General features: G+C 44.9%; 1 protein-coding gene across 2 annotated transcripts in view; it reads right to left on the reverse strand.

Annotated features, from left to right (window-relative positions):
* Positions 1-828: 828 nt before the first annotated feature.
* The window catches only part of RNF144A (ring finger protein 144A), a 130,340-nt gene continuing 114,844 nt past the window's right edge, over positions 829-16,324 (reverse strand). For both annotated transcript variants that reach the window (XM_030198903.1, XM_030198902.1), the window contains exons 7-8: positions 11,468-11,557; positions 829-1,615 (exon numbers count right to left, since the gene is read on the reverse strand). In XM_030198903.1, the coding sequence (XP_030054763.1) occupies positions 1,484-1,615; positions 11,468-11,557 (222 nt within the window). In that variant the 3' untranslated portion in view covers positions 829-1,483. The remainder of the gene's footprint in view (positions 1,616-11,467; positions 11,558-16,324) is intronic.

The following is a 16,324-nucleotide window of genomic DNA, read 5'->3' on the forward strand; positions in this document are numbered from 1 at the left end:
CCTCTGCAGTTCTGTGTGACCCTGGACAAGTCACTTATCCCTCCATTGCCCCAAGTAGATTGTGAGCCCATTAGGGACAGTGCAAGTACCTGTACAATTGTATGTAAACCACCTCAACTAGTGCTCAAAAGAGGCAGTAGATCAAATTATTGTATTGTGGAATGAAAGCTTTGATAAGCAGATTATTTTTTTATACCCCTAGAACTCCTAAACAGCTGGAAAATAAGCATCAAAGAATAGGAGTCCTATTATACACTATATGTTAAGCAAAATGCTAACAAATAGAAAGCCATGTAATGGAACCAATTAAAGGAAATGCTTAACTATCAAGAGCATAAGATAGGACCAACACGATAATCTCACACCTAGACCTGCCTCTCAGGAATATCAGAATTTTCAATTTACTGTATAAGTAGCTATTCTTTTTCACAATCCTTACCCTACATTAATTCACAGCAATAATTATTACACTTGTCATTGCAGTTTAAAGAATTATATTGTTACAAGTGTCTTGAAATTTCAAAACACATAAATGTCTCAGACAACTATGTACACATTTGGCTTATACTGTATGTCAATATGTATACAAAAGAGACTGAGAGCTGCATCTCAGTTCACAGTATATAGCCCTATAGCTGATCTTGAAGGAGCAGACGTCTATATTTTAGAAAATGACCAGCAAAAAGAGATCAGCTCCCCTGCATCATTCAAACTGGAACAATTTTGAAAATGTGTTAAAAATAGGTATTTGTTTTAAAATAAAAGCAACAAACTTTTTTGTTTGTTATTAACTTTGCTGAGTTTCTCTTGGAGGTTTCTGATTTTTTAAAAATAAAAGCATGAAAAGACTAACATATAAAGAAGCAATTTCAGCTGCCCTCTCAATACAAAAAAAAGCCTAATATATATTTTGCTAATGTACTTTTTCCTTGGAAAAATGCCTCATAAAAGTTACCACAATTAAGAAATTGCTAAAACATAATTAAGCTTACATGGCCTCACTAAAACAAATCAGAAAAATTGAATCTGTCTCAGTGAAAATAAAGGCTGCTTTTAATTCCATCTTGCATGAACTGTGACAAAAAAAATTACATGAAAATGCCATAAGTTTGCATTTGTAAGTTACTCTGTAAACTAGCAGTACAATTAGCAAGTCTGTGGCAGTACAAACTTTCTTCAGCATCAATGGTCAAAAAATCCCAAAACAAAACACTTGTCTCATGTCGATCTATCACTTTTCATTTTCTGAAGTCCATTTTACTCCATGATGATATCTTAACACCTGCTTCATTTTACTCACTAGCCTGTTGACCACTTAAAGATCACAACAACTATCTGAATGGCAGCTTCCAGAATCATGGCACGACTGTCACTGAAAAGCAGGATGATGCAGGTTAGGCTACAACAATGTAGGTGCGAGAGAAAAAAATGAACTTTCAAAAGAAAGAGGAAGTAGTTATGATGAGCCACGTCTTCTCTTGGTCTAGGTAGGCAGAGGATCATCATCTCCTTTACTGCATTTGCATTTGCAACATAGAACAAATGGGGTAGCAAGCAAAAGAAAGGGTGATGCCACTAACAGCAGCAAGCCAAATCCCGCGAAGATCCCCACCACCTGTGAAAACAGTGTATAGACAAAATTTACACATTTACTTTTAAGAAAACTTCAACAAATATATACTACATTAAAATACCTTTTAAAGCTTTGTATTCATGTCATACTTATGATATGATTAACGGAATGTAATTTGTAAATTTTAATTTTTTAGATATATGAAGGAAGCCCTCAATTTATTTATTGATCCAAACAACATCCTCTGAAAGAATACTATTTTTAAGGATGACTTCGCTTGGTATTCTCTTTCATAAGGTTTCCATGTGCACCAACCAATATGTAATAGTTAAAACATTGTTTTAAATCAATAGTGCTACCTTTATGTGAACTGTGGCAAGTGTCATAATATAACTTAAAACATTTCAACAATTCAATTGATATGTCCTTGTATCTTTATAAGCATCTTCAATCACACTTTCAGATGCTTTAACTATGCATTGCTCTATGCAACAGCCTTTATGGCTGGCTTTGGGTCTCCCCAAATACTTTTGAAAAAAATGCCAACTGCGAAGACATACTGGCTGTCACGGTGCTTAGATCCACCACAATAATGGTGGTAGGGGCTCAGGCGCTAATGGGATAATTAGTGCAAGGCCATTAATATGAAAAATTAGAAAATCGGCCATTTTATCTCTGTGGCAAATCACGCAGGAATGACCTGTGTAAGGATGCACTAAGGCCACTTTTTACTTCAATTTGGTAAAAGGGCCCTTAATAAGGAAACCGTGCTGGCTGAGTATTAGCCCATTAGATGTTCCATACCAACAGTCTGCCAACTGGACTATAGCACAGCTACTAATGTTTTTAACACTGTAGCACATTACAAGGGTTTTGCAATATACCTCAATATATTCTTTGTGACACAATATAGTGACCAGTTTACTTTGCGAGTATATTTGTCCTTTAATTACATTCAAGATGTCTCATCAGTATTGTATACTATAGCAACACAGTAAATGACACGACCAACTGATCCATCGACTTCCAAGTTGAAATTATTGCACTTAGAACACGTGCATTTAAATGTTTGTTTGTTTTTTTGTTACATTTGTACACCGCGCTTTCCCACTCATGGCAGGCTCAATGCGGCTTACATGGGGCAATGGAGGGTTAAGTGACTTGCCCAGAGTCACAAGGAGCTGCCTGTGCCTGAAGTGGGAATCAAACTCAGTTCCTCAGGACCAAAGTTCACCACCCTAACCACTAGGCCACTCCTATAATGTATATAGAAGCAGCAGCGGCTGGACAGCGTTACCAGTGGCAGCTACGGGTGGCGAGGGGGTTGATGTGCTTGGGGGGGGGGGGGGTTGATGTGCTTTGGGGGGGGGTGTTGATGTGTTTCGGGGGGGGGGGGGGGGGGGGGGGGGGTGTTTGATGTGCCGGGGGGGGGGGGGCTTGGGTGATGCACCGAGGGGGTGTTTGAGCGGCGCACTCACAGCTGATTCCCAGGCAGGGGGAGGAGTAGGGAAACACGCAGAGCAAGTTGCTCCACGTGTTTCCCTACTCCTCCTCCGCCTGCTTGGGAATCAGCTGTGAGTGACGTCAGCCTAGCTATGGAGCCTAGCTCAGCAACTCCAGGAGCCACGGACACAGACAGCTACTTCAGAACATTGGTGGTGAGAATTATTATATAGGATAAGCCTTGCCACAGTGGGACAGACCAAAGGTCAATTAAGCCCAGTATCCTGTTTCCAATAGTGGCCAATCCAGGTCACAAGTACTTTCAATAAAAGAGTAAAACAGATTTTTTGCTGTTTATCCTAGGAAAAAAAAAAGTAGTAGATTTTCCCCAAGTTCATCTTAATAATGGCTTATGGACTTTTCTTTTAGGAAATTATGAACACTTTTTAAAACCCTGCTAAGCTAACTGCTTTTATCACATTCTATGGCAACAAATTCCAGAGTTTACATGCTGCATGAAGAAATATTTTCTTTAATTTGATTTAAATTTACTACTTAGTAGCTTTCATTCTACTCTACTTTACATGAGCAGCAGTATTTTGAGCTGTTTGTAATTTTTTTGAGAAAACCACCTTTAAGTCCAGCATAGATGGAATTGCAATAGTTGAATTTGGTGAGGGCAAGGGATTGAAACAAAGCACAAAAGACAGATTTAGAGAAAAATGGCCTCAATCTCTTTAGCTTCCAAAGTGAGTGAAATACACTCGAGGTCAATTTAGCGACTTAGTTTTCAGGGGTGAGGAAACTATCTATTGTGACTCTCAAGATTTTCATTGATGTCTCAAAGGAATAGGGTTTGTTCTTAATAGTAAAGTTACTAAGATTCATAGGATGGTGAGGCTTAGTTATAATTAGAAACTTAGTTTTATCCATATTAAGTTTTAGTTTGAAATTAGAAGCCCATGATTCCATAAGTTTTATCCCTAATCATGTGAGTTATGTCAAGTAATTCCTTAGAGAATGGGATATAAATGACAACATTATCAGAATATGTGTATGTCAAAAGACCACGTTTTTCTAAAAGGTGACCAAGAGGTTTCATCATAATGTTAAACAAGATGGGGGAAAGAGAGGAACCTAAGGAATCCCACAGCCAAGAGACCAAGTGGAAGAAAGTATACCTGATTTTTTGACTTGATACGACCTAGATCTTAAGAAGCCAGAAAAACATTTCAGGACTACTCCACAGATACTGTAACAGTCAAGAATATTTAAAAGAATATTATGATCAACAGTATCAAAGGCACTAGATAGATCAAATTGTCCTATTATGGATTAAAAACTATAGGACTAAAATGTCCTATTGTGGATTAAAAACTGGTTGAAGGATAGGAAACAGAGTGGGGTTAAATGGTCAGTAATCACAATGGAGAAGGGTAGTTAGTGGGGTTCCTCAGGGGTCTGTGCTAGGACCGCTGCTTTTTAATATATTTATAAATGATTTAGAGATGGGAGTAACTAGCGAGGTAATTAAATTTGCTGATGACACAAAGTTATTCAAAGTTGTTAAATCGCGACAGGATTGTGAAAAATTACAAGAGGACCTTACGAGACTGGGAGACTGGGCGGCTAAATGGCAGATGACGTTTAATGTGAGCAAGTGCAAGGTGATGCATGTGGGAAAACAGAACCCGAATTATAGCTATGTCATGCAAGGTTCCACGTTAGGAGTTACGGACCAAGAAAGGGATCTGGGTGTCGTCGTCGATAATACGCTGAAACCTTCTGCTCAGTGTGCTGCTGCGACTAGGAAAGCGAATAGAATGTTGGGTATTATCAGGAAAGGTATGGAAAACAGGTGTGAGGATGTTATAATGCCGTTGTATCGCTCCATGGTGCGACCGCACCTTGAGTATTGTGTTCAATTCTGGTCGCCGCATCTCAAGAAAGATATAGTAGAATTGGAAAAGGTGCAGCGAAGGGCGACTAAAATGAAAGCGGGGATGGGACGACTTCCCTATGAAGAAAGATTAAGGAGGCTAGGGCTATTCAGCTTGGAGAAGAGACAGCTGAGGGGAGACATGATAGAGGTATATAAAATAATGAGTGGAGTGGAACAGGTGGATGTGAAGTGTCTGTTCACGCGTTCCAAAAATACTAGGACTAGGGGGCATGTGATGAAACTACAGTGTAGTAAATTTAAAACTAATCGTAGGAAAATTTTCTTCACCCAACGTATAATTAAACTCTGGAATTCGTTGTCGGCGAAAGTGGTGAAAGCGGTTAGCTTAGCAGAGTTTAAAAAGGGGTTGGACGGTTTCCTAAAGGACAAGTCCATAAACCGCTACTAAATGGACTGGGGAAAAATCCACAATTCCAGGAATAACATGTATAGAATGTTTGTACGTTTGGGAAGCTTGCCAGGTGCCCTTGGCCTGGATTGGCCGCTGACATGGACAGGATGCTGGGCTCGATGGACCCTTGGTCTTTTCCCAGTGTGGCATTACTTATGTACTTGTTGAAGTATCTTTTGTTGCCAAAACTTAATTCTCTCCTAAAGTTAGCAAAAGAGGGTGGTATGCACAGTTTCTGTTCTGTAAGAGGGTCTAAACAAGATTGTGAACTGTGTAAAATGGCATGAAGCTGGAGATGCTCCGTAAGTTGGTGCATGACAAGTCCTCCCATTACTTTAACAAGAAGAGGAATTGAGGCTACTGGTCTATAGCTGGAAACTAAACTTAGGCTAGTTTGGGTATTTTAGGTATAGGAGTCAAAATAATATTGTCAGAGGGAAGGAAACCTTGAGAAAACATCAAAGTAAGATTTAAGTGCAAATGATGTAAGAATAAATCAGGAACTGACTTGAGGAGAAAGTAGGGCAAGTATCAAGTAGACAATGAGGGGCATAATTGAAAGAGATGCCCAAGTTTGGTTGAGTAATACCTTTAATTTTTCTCCTTACACATTGTTTTATTATTCATATTCATGATGTGATATATTCTTATACTTATATAAGGGAACCCTCGGAAGATACCACTTATAAAGACAATATCATTGATTATTTTGCCTAGTGGCATAGCATCTCTTCATTGGGCTATCCCTTAATTCATTTTTTATAAGTGCTTATTGCAAACACGTAAGAGTGCTCAAACTACATGTGCTCCAAATAATAATAAACTTATCTTGTCTTTAAGCCGTGTCCGTGTCTCTTAATGCTGAAATCCACTTGGGCTTCCCCTGATTGCGCCCGACACCGCGGGTTTCAGTGCTTTCGTCAGGGACTCGGGTTAATTGCCCTCAACAGGTACACAATGACCTGTAAGCTGAGACATCGGCGCTGAATGCTTGTGCTGCCAATGCTTACAGGTCATTGTGTACCTGTTGAGGGCAAGTAACCCGAGTCCCTGACGAAAGCACTGAAACCCGCGGTGTCGGGCGCAATCAGGTTAAGCCCAAGTGGATTTCAGCATTAAGAGACACGGACACGGCTTAAAGACAAGATAAGTTTATTATTATCTGGAGCACATGTAGTTTGAGCACTCTTACGTGTTTGCAATAAGCACTTATAAAAAATGAATTAAGGGATAGCCCAATGAAGAGATGCTATGCCACTAGGCAAAATAATCAATGATATTGTCTTTATAAGTGGTATCTTCCGAGGGTTCCCTTATATAAGTATAAGAATATATCACATCATGAATATGTATAATAAAACAATGTGTAAGGAGAAAAATTAAAGGTATTGCTATTTGCAGACATTTAGTTCATATCTTTGGTTTTGTAGTTTATTTGGTTGCGTTTACCAAAGAGCATTTTATTGGGGAGATTTTGTGTGGTTTCAAGTTTGGTTGAGGACATCGTTGCAAAACGTCCCGATGGAGGGGCGGGGAAACCCGTATTATCGAAACAAGATAGACGCCCATCTTTCATTTCAATAATACGGTCGGGCACACCCAAATCTTGAAATTTAGGTCGTCCCTAGACTTGGTCTTTTCTGATTTTCAGCGATAATGGAAATCAAGGACACCCATCTCAGAAATGACCAAATGCAAGCCCTTTGGTCGTGGGAGGAGCCAGCATTCGTAGTGCACTGGTCTCCCTGACATGCCAGGACACCAACCGGGCACCCTAGGGAGAACTGCATTGGACTTCAGAAAAAGCTCCCAGGTACATAGCTCCCTTACCTTGGGTGCTGAGCCCCCCCAAAACCCACTACCCACAACTGTACACCACTACCATAGCCTTACGGGCGAAGGGGACACCTACATGTGGGTACAGTGGGTTTGTGGTGGGTTTTGGAGGGCTCACATTTACCACCACAAACGTAACAGGTAGGGGGGGATGGGCCTGGGTCTGTCTGCTTGAAGTGCACTACACCCACTAAAACTGCTCCAGGGACCTGCATACTGCTGTGATGGACCTGAGTATGACATTTGAGGATGCCATAGAGGCTGGCAGAAAATATGTTTAAAGATGTTTTTTGAGGGTGGGAGGGGGTTAGTGATCACTGCGGGAGTAAGGGGAGGTCATCTCGTCAGTTCGGGCACCTTTTTGTGCCTTGGTCAGAAGAAAAACAGAACCAGGTAAAGTCGTCCAAATGCTCGTCAGGGACGCCCTTTTTTTCCCATTATGGGTCGAGGACGCTCATATGTTAGGTACGCCCAAGTCCCGCCTTCGCTACGCCTCCGACACGCCCCCGCAACGGAAAGCAGTTGGGGACACCCAAAATCGGCTTTCGACTATACCGATTTGGGCGACCCTGTGAGAAGGACGCCCGTCTTCCGATTTGTGTCGGAAGATGGGCGTCCTTCTCTTTCGAAAATAAGCCTGGTGATACAGTGGGGGAAATAAGTATTTGATCCCTTGCTGATTTTGTAAGTTTGCCCACTGACAAAGACATGAGCAGCCCATAATTGAAGGGTAGGTTATTAGTAACAGTGAGAGATAGCACATCACAAATTAAATCCGGAAAATCACATTGTGGAAAGTATATGAATTTATTTGCATTCTGCAGAGGGAAATAAGTATTTGATCCCCCACCAACCAGTAAGAGATCTGGCCCCTACAGACCAGGTAGATGCTCCAAATCAACTCGTTACCTGCATGACAGACAGCTGTCGGCAATGGTCACCTGTATGAAAGACACCTGTCCACAGACTCAGTGAATCAGTCAGACTCTAACCTCTACAAAATGGCCAAGAGCAAGGAGCTGTCTAAGGATGTCAGGGACAAGATCATACACCTGCACAAGGCTGGAATGGGCTACAAAACCATCAGTAAGACGCTGGGCGAGAAGGAGACAACTGTTGGTGCCATAGTAAGAAAATGGAAGAAGTACAAAATGACTGTCAATCGACAAAGATCTGGGGCTCCACGCAAAATCTCACCTCGTGGGGTATCCTTGATCATGAGGAAGGTTAGAAATCAGCCTACAACTACAAGGGGGGAACTTGTCAATGATCTCAAGGCAGCTGGGACCACTGTCACCACGAAAACCATTGGTAACACATTACGACATAACGGATTGCAATCCTGCAGTGCCCGCAAGGTCCCCCTGCTCCGGAAGGCACATGTGACGGCCCGTCTGAAGTTTGCCAGTGAACACCTGGATGATGCCGAGAGTGATTGGGAGAAGGTGCTGTGGTCAGATGAGACAAAATTTGAGCTCTTTGGCATGAACTCAACTCGCCGTGTTTGGAGGAAGAGAAATGCTGCCTATGACCCAAAGAACACCGTCCCCACTGTCAAGCATGGAGGTGGAAATGTTATGTTTTGGGGGTGTTTCTCTGCTAAGGGCACAGGACTACTTCACCGCATCAATGGGAGAATGGATGGGGCCATGTACCGTACAATTCTGAGTGACAACCTCCTTCCCTCCGCCAGGGCCTTAAAAATGGGTCGTGGCTGGGTCTTCCAGCACGACAATGACCCAAAACATACAGCCAAGGCAACAAAGGAGTGGCTCAGGAAGAAGCACATTAGGGTCATGGAGTGGCCTAGCCAGTCACCAGACCTTAATCCCATTGAAAACTTATGGAGGGAGCTGAAGCTGCGAGTTGCCAAGCGACAGCCCAGAACTCTTAATGATTTAGAGATGATCTGCAAAGAGGAGTGGACCAAAATTCCTCCTGACATGTGTGCAAACCTCATCATCAACTACAGAAGACGTCTGACCGCTGTGCTTGCCAACAAGGGTTTTGCCACCAAGTATTAGGTCTTGTTTGCCAGAGGGATTAAATACTTATTTCCCTCTGCAGAATGCAAATAAATTCATATACTTTCCACAATGTGATTTTCCGGATTTAATTTGTGATGTGCTATCTCTCACTGTTACCAATAACCTACCCTTCAATTATGGGCTGCTCATGTCTTTGTCAGTGGGCAAACTTACAAAATCAGCAAGGGATCAAATACTTATTTCCCCCACTGTACATATATGATAAGACAGTCCTATGGTCCAACTCTACTGGGCACTGGTTTTACAGCTTTTGGAGTACACATGAAGGGGCATTTTCGATAGACTACGTCGGACTTTGGATGTTTTTCACTAAACGTTCCAAATCCAAATAGGATATATACCTATTAAAAAAAAAAAAAAAAAAAAGACATCTTCCCCCCCACCCCCCCGAAAATACCATTTTGAACAAGATTTTGTGCTTTGTGAGTTATTTGTTTAGGCCATTTTTGAAAAAAAACAAACAAAAAAGATGCAGAAGTTAAAAATGCGCAAAATCAAGCCACTGGGATGTAGGAGGGGCCAGCATTTTTAGTAGACTGGTCTCCCAGTCATCCTACGAGAGCAATGGGGCACCCTAAGGGCCACTGCTGTAGACTTCATATAAATACACCCAGCTACTTATCTCACCGCTGTTCCCTTATCTTGTTTGCTGAGCCCTCCTAAACCCACCAAAACCCACTACCCCCAACTGTACACCACTACAATAGCCCTTATGGGTGAAGGGGGCACCTATATGTGGGTACAGTGGATTTATGGTGAGTTTTGGAGGGCTTGCAGTTTCCACCATAAACGTAACAGGTAGGGCTCTAGGTCCACCTGTCTACAGTGCAGTGCTCCCACCACTACACTACTCTAAGAACCTGCATGCTGCTCTAATGGACCTGGCTATAACATCTGAGGCCATCATAGAGGCTGGTGAGTACTATTTTTATTCACACTTTTTGGTGGTGGGAGGAGGTCAGTGACTACTGGTCCTAAAACTCTTGGCTTATAGTCAAGTATGTATGGTATACTTTCAGTCTGTCCTAATAAGCAGAAAGCAATTTTTTAAAAGTGTGATATTAACTGCCCTTCTTTAATTAAAACAATTTGAGGGTTTGGACGTTCTATTATGTAGTCAATGTGCAGTTTTCCAACTTGGTTTGTCTCTCCTCCTCCTTTATCACTGCTTTCCTTTCTTTTCTTTTGTTACACATCTCGCTCTTGTATTCTTAATGCCAAATGAGGTTCTCTCGCTTCATCCTTTTAAACTGCCTTTTCCATTCTGTCTTCATTAACAAATTTGACACCAAAAAATTGTGTGCCCAATTTAATTGAATGAGCTAATTTTCACCAATAATTGACTTAACAATAAATTGTCACTAATTAGATTTAATTGGAATATATGCATGTAAATTTAGGCACGTGATCAGTGTCTAAATGTCACGTGCAAGTTCAAAAAAGGGGGCACGGAAATGGGAGGGTCATGGGTGGCATTCCTAAAATTAATGTGCATTAGTATAGAATAAGGGAGAAATGCGCCTAATTTAGGCACAAAGATTTGCACCACATTTCAGTTGGTGCAAATGGCCGCACCTAAAGTTAGGTGCGATTCCCGGGTGTAAGCACTATTCTATAAACCGCACGTCCAGCTTTAAGCACGGTTTACAGAACAGCAATTTTTTGCGGCACCATATATAGAATTCACCCCTTTATGTTACCCAGCAAGAAATGAAAGGTGGTGAAAGTTGGCCATTTTTAAATGTATGACTAATTTTACTTCTTGACTTTTCTTTTACCCTTATTTCAAACTATTAAGCATGTGATGTCCATGTATCCCTTTAACCATTTAATGGTTAACGGTTTAACTGTCCCTTTAACCATTTTATTATGTTTTGTGAACTACTAAGTATCTCATATCTAAACTGACATCCCACAAGCTGAATCAGTAGAAAGAGAACACAATTGCTTATTACAGCAATGAACCCCCATGTGCTCTTGTTTGCAAAATCCATAAGAGTTACAAACTGCAGTCCTCATATGTGCCAAAAACACTATTATTTACATTATGATACATTAGTATAATATCTCTTGGATTGATTAGCTGAAAGGACGTTCAACTGTAAAAATCTATGCTACAAGATCTTATTTCAACTCTAAATTATCCTTTACTGATGGGAACATTCCAAGGTACTAGATCATAATGGTGTAGAGAGACAAACCATAGACCTTACCTGTGTCCTGTGCCAGATGACAGATGCCCTGGAGTGACCTAATTTATTACGGCAAGGTCCTTTATCATAATGTATTAAAAGAAAATCATCCTGCAAGCAGAAACATTTGCAATTAATGAAAACATATTGGCAGGAAGAATATCAAAAGAGATTATGTAATCTTGCAGAGATAAAAATGCAAGAATATCCAATGTTTATGTCTACTTTACAGAGAAATAATAAACTAGGAAGCATAAAGCGAATGCTACATACCTGTAGAAGGTATTCTCCGAGGACAGCAGGCTGATTGTTCTCACTGATGGGTGACGTCCTCGGCAGCCCCTCCAATCGGAATCTTCCTAGCAAAGTCCTTTGCTAGCTCTCGCGCGCCCGCGCGCACCGCGCATGCGCGGCCGTCTTCCCGCCCGAAACCGGCTCGAGCCGGCCAGTCCAGTATGTAGCAAGACAATATACTTCAAGGGAAGACACAACTCCAAAGGGGAGGCGGGCGGGTTTGTGAGAACAATCAGCCTGCTGTCCTCGGAGAATACCTTCTACAGGTATGTAGCATTCGCTTTCTCCGAGGACAAGCAGGCTGCTTGTTCTCACTGATGGGGTATCCCTAGCCCCCAGGCTCACTCAAAACAACAACCATGGTCAATTGGACCTCGCAACAGCGAGGATATAACTGAGATTGACCTAAAAAATTTACCAACTAACTGAGAGTGCAGCCTGGAACAGAACAAACAGGGCCCTCGGGGGGTGGAGTTGGATCCTAAAGCCCAAACAGGTTCTGAAGAACTGACTGCCCGAACCGACTGTCGCGTCGGGTATCCTGCTGCAGGCAGTAATGAGATGTGAATGTGTGGACAGATGACCACGTCGCAGCTTTGCAAATTTCTTCAATGGAGGCTGACTTCAAGTGGGCTACCGACGCAGCCATGGCTCTAACATTATGAGCCGTGACATGACCCTCAAGAGCCAGCCCCGCCTGGGCGTAAGTGAAGAAAATGCAATCTGCTAGCCAATTGGATATGGTGCGTTTCCCTACAGCCACTCCCCTCCTATTGGGATCAAAAGAAACAAACAATTGGGCGGACTGTCTGTGGGGCTGTGTCCGCTCCAGGTAGAAGGCCAATGCTCTCTTGCAGTCCAATGTGTGCAGCTGACGTTCAGCAGGGCAGGAATGAGGACGGGGAAAGAATGTTGGCAAGACAATTGACTGGTTCAGATGGAACTCCGACACGACCTTTGGCAAGAACTTAGGGTGAGTGCGGAGGACTACTCTTATGATGAAATTTGGTGTAAGGGGCCTGGGCTATCAGGGCCTGAAGCTCACTGACCCTACGAGCTGAAGTAACTGCCACCAAGAAAAAGACCTTCCAGGTCAAGTACTTCAGATGGCAGGAATTCAGTGGCTCAAAAGGAGGTTTCATCAGCTGGGTGAGAACGACATTGAGATCCCATGACACTGTAGGAGGCTTGACAGGGGGCTTTGACAAAAGCAAACCTCTCATGAAGCGAACAACTAAAGGCTGTCCCGAGATCGGCTTACCTTCCACATGGTAATGGTATGCACTGATTGCGCTAAGGTGAACTCTTACAGAGTTGGTCTTGAGACCAGACTCAGACAAGTGCAGAAGGTATTCAAGCAGGGTCTGTGTAGGACAAGAGCGAGGAGCTAGGGCCTTGCTGTCACACCAGACGGCAAACCTCCTCCACAGAAAGAAGTAACTCCTCTTGGTGGAATCTTTCCTGGAAGCAAGCAAGACGCGGGAGACACCCTCTGACAGACCCAAAGAGGCAAAGTCTACGCTCTCAACATCCAGGCCGTGAGAGCCAGGGACCGGAGGCTGGGATGCAGAAGAGCCCCTTCGTTCTGCGTGATGAGGGTCGGAAAACACTCCAATCTCCACGGTTCTTCGGAGGATAACTCCAGAAGAAGAGGGAACCAGATCTGACGCGGCCAAAAAGGAGCAATCAGAATCATGGTGCCTTGGTCTTGTTTGAGTTTCAACAAAGTCTTCCCCACCAGAGGAATGGGAGGATAAGCATACAGCAGGCCTTCCCCCCAATCCAGGAGGAAGGCATCCGATGCCAGTCTGCCGGGGGCCTGAAGCCTGGAACAGAACTGAGGGACTTTGTGGTTCACTCGAGATGCGAAGAGATCCACCAAGGGGGTGCCCCACGCTTGGAAGATCTGGCGCACCACTATGGAGTTGAGCGACCACTCGTGAGGTTGCATAATCCTGCTCAATCTGTCGGCCAGACTGTTGTTTACGCCTGCCAGATATGTGGCTTGGAGCACCATGCCGAGACGGCAAGCCCAGAGCCACATGCTGACGGCTTCCTGACACAGGGGGCGAGATCCGGTGCCCCCCTGCTTGTTGACATAGTACATGGCAACCTGGTTGTCTGTCTGAATTTGGATAATTTGATGGGACAGCCGATCTCTGAAAGCCTTCAGAGCGTTCCAGATCGCTCGCAACTCCAGGAAATTGATCTGTAGACCGCGTTCCTGGAGGGACCAGCGTCCTTGGGTGTGAAGCCCATCGACATGAGCTCCCCATCCCAGGAGAGACGCATCCGTTGTCAGCACTTTTTGTGGCTGAGGAATTTGGAAAGGACGTCCCAGAGTCAAATTGGACCAGATTGTCCACCAATACAGGGATTCGAGAAAACTCGTGGACAGGTGGATCACGTCTTCTAGACCCCCAGCAGCCTGATACCACTGGGAGGCTAGGGTCCATTGAGCAGATCTCATGTGAAGACGGGCCATGGGAGTCACATGGACTGTGGAGGCCATGTGGCCCAGCAATCTCAACATCTGCCGAGCTGTGATCTGCTGGGACGCTCGCACCCGCGAGACGAGGGACAACAAGTTGTTGGCCCTCGCCTCTGGGAGATAGGCGCGAGCCGTCCGAGAATCCAGCAGAGCTCCTATGAATTCGAGCTTCTGCACTGGGAGAAGATGGGACTTTGGATAATTTATCACAAACCCCAGTAGCTCCAGGAGGCGAATAGTCATCTGCATGGACTGCAGGGCTCCTGCCTCGGATGTGTCGAGATATGGGAACACGTGCACCCCCAGCCTGCGAAGTGCCGCTGCTACCACAGCTAGGCACTTTGTGAACACCCTGGGCGCAGAGGCGAGCCCAAAGGGTAGCACACAGTGCTGGAAGTGGCGTGTGCCCAACTGAAATCGCAGATACTGTCTGTGAGCTGGCAGTATCGGGATGTGTGTGTAGGCATCCTTCAAGTCCAGAGAGCATAGCCAATCGTTTTGCTGAATCATGGGGAGAAGGGTGCCCAGGGAAAGCATCCTGAACTTTTCTTTTACGAGATATTTGTTCAGGGCCCTTAGGTCTAGGATGGGACGCATCCCCCCTGTTTTCTTTTCCACAAGGAAGTACCTGGAATAGAATCCCAGCCCTTCTTGCCCGGATGGCACGGGCTCGACCGCATTGGCGCTGAGAAGGGCGGAGAGTTCCTCTGCAAGTACCTGCTTGTGCTGGAAGCTGTAAGACTGAGCTCCCGGTGGACAATATGGAGGTTTGGAGGCCAAATTGAGGGTGTATCCTTGCCGGACTATTTGCAGAACCCACTGATCGGAGGTTATGAGAGGCCACCTTTGGTGAAAAGCTTTCAACCTCCCTCCGACTGGCAGGTCGCCCGACACTGACACTTGGATGTCGGCTATGCTCTGCTGGAGCCAGTCAAAAGCTCGCCCCTTGCTTTTGCTGGGGAGCCGCGGGGCCTTGCTGAGGCGCACGCTGCTGACGAGAGCGAGCGCGCTGGGGCTTAGCCTGGGCCGCAGGCTGTCGGGAAGGAGGATTGTACCTACGCTTACCAGAAGTATAGGGAACAGTCTTCCTTCCCCCGAAAAATCGTCTACCTGTAGAGGTAGAAGCTGAAGGCTGCCGGCGGGAGAACTTGTCGAATGCGGTGTCCCGCTGGTGGAGAGACTCTACCACCTGCTCGACTTTTTCTCCAAAAATGTTGTCCGCACGGCAAGGCGAGTCCGCAATCCGCTGCTGGATTCTATTCTCCAGGTCGGCGGCACGCAGCCATGAGAGCCTGCGCATCACCACACCTTGAGCAGCGGCCCTGGACGCAACATCAAAAGTGTCATAAACTCCTCTGGCCAGGAATTTTCTGCACGCCTTCAGCTGCCTGACCACCTCCTGAAAAGGCTTGGCTTGCTCAGGGGGAAGAGCATCAACCAAGCCCGCCAACTGTCGCACATTATTCCGCATGTGTATGCTCGTGTAGAGCTGGTAAGACTGAATTTTGGCCACGAGCATAGAGGAATGGTAGGCCTTCCTCCCAAAGGAGTCTAAGGTTCTAGAGTCTTTGCCCGGGGGCGCCGAAGCATGCTCCCTAGAACTCTTAGCCTTCTTTAGGGCCAGATCCACAACTCCAGAGTCGTGAGGCAACTGAGTGCGCATCAGCTCTGGGTCCCCATGGATCCGGTACTGGGACTCGATCTTCTTGGGGATGTGGGGATTAGTTAAAGGCTTGGTCCAGTTCGCCAGCAATGTCTTTTTGAGGACATGGTGCAGGGGAACAGTGGACGCTTCCTTAGGTGGAGAAGGATAGTCCAGGAGCTCAAACATTTCAGCCCTGGGCTCGTCCTCCACAACCACCGGGAAGGGGATGGCCGTAGACATCTCCCGGACAAAGGAAGCAAAAGACAGACTCTCGGGAGGAGAAAGCTGTCTTTCAGGAGAGGGAGTGGGATCAGAAGGAAGATCCTCAGACTCCTCGTCAGAGAAATATCTGGGGTCTTCTTCTTCCTCCCACAAGGCCTCACCCTCGGTGTCAGACACAAGTTCACGGACCTGCGTCTGCAACCGTGCCCGGCTCGACTCCGTGGAG

The sequence above is a fragment of the Microcaecilia unicolor genome, chromosome 3, assembly GCF_901765095.1.
Source record: "Microcaecilia unicolor chromosome 3, aMicUni1.1, whole genome shotgun sequence".
NCBI lineage: Eukaryota > Metazoa > Chordata > Amphibia > Gymnophiona > Siphonopidae > Microcaecilia > Microcaecilia unicolor.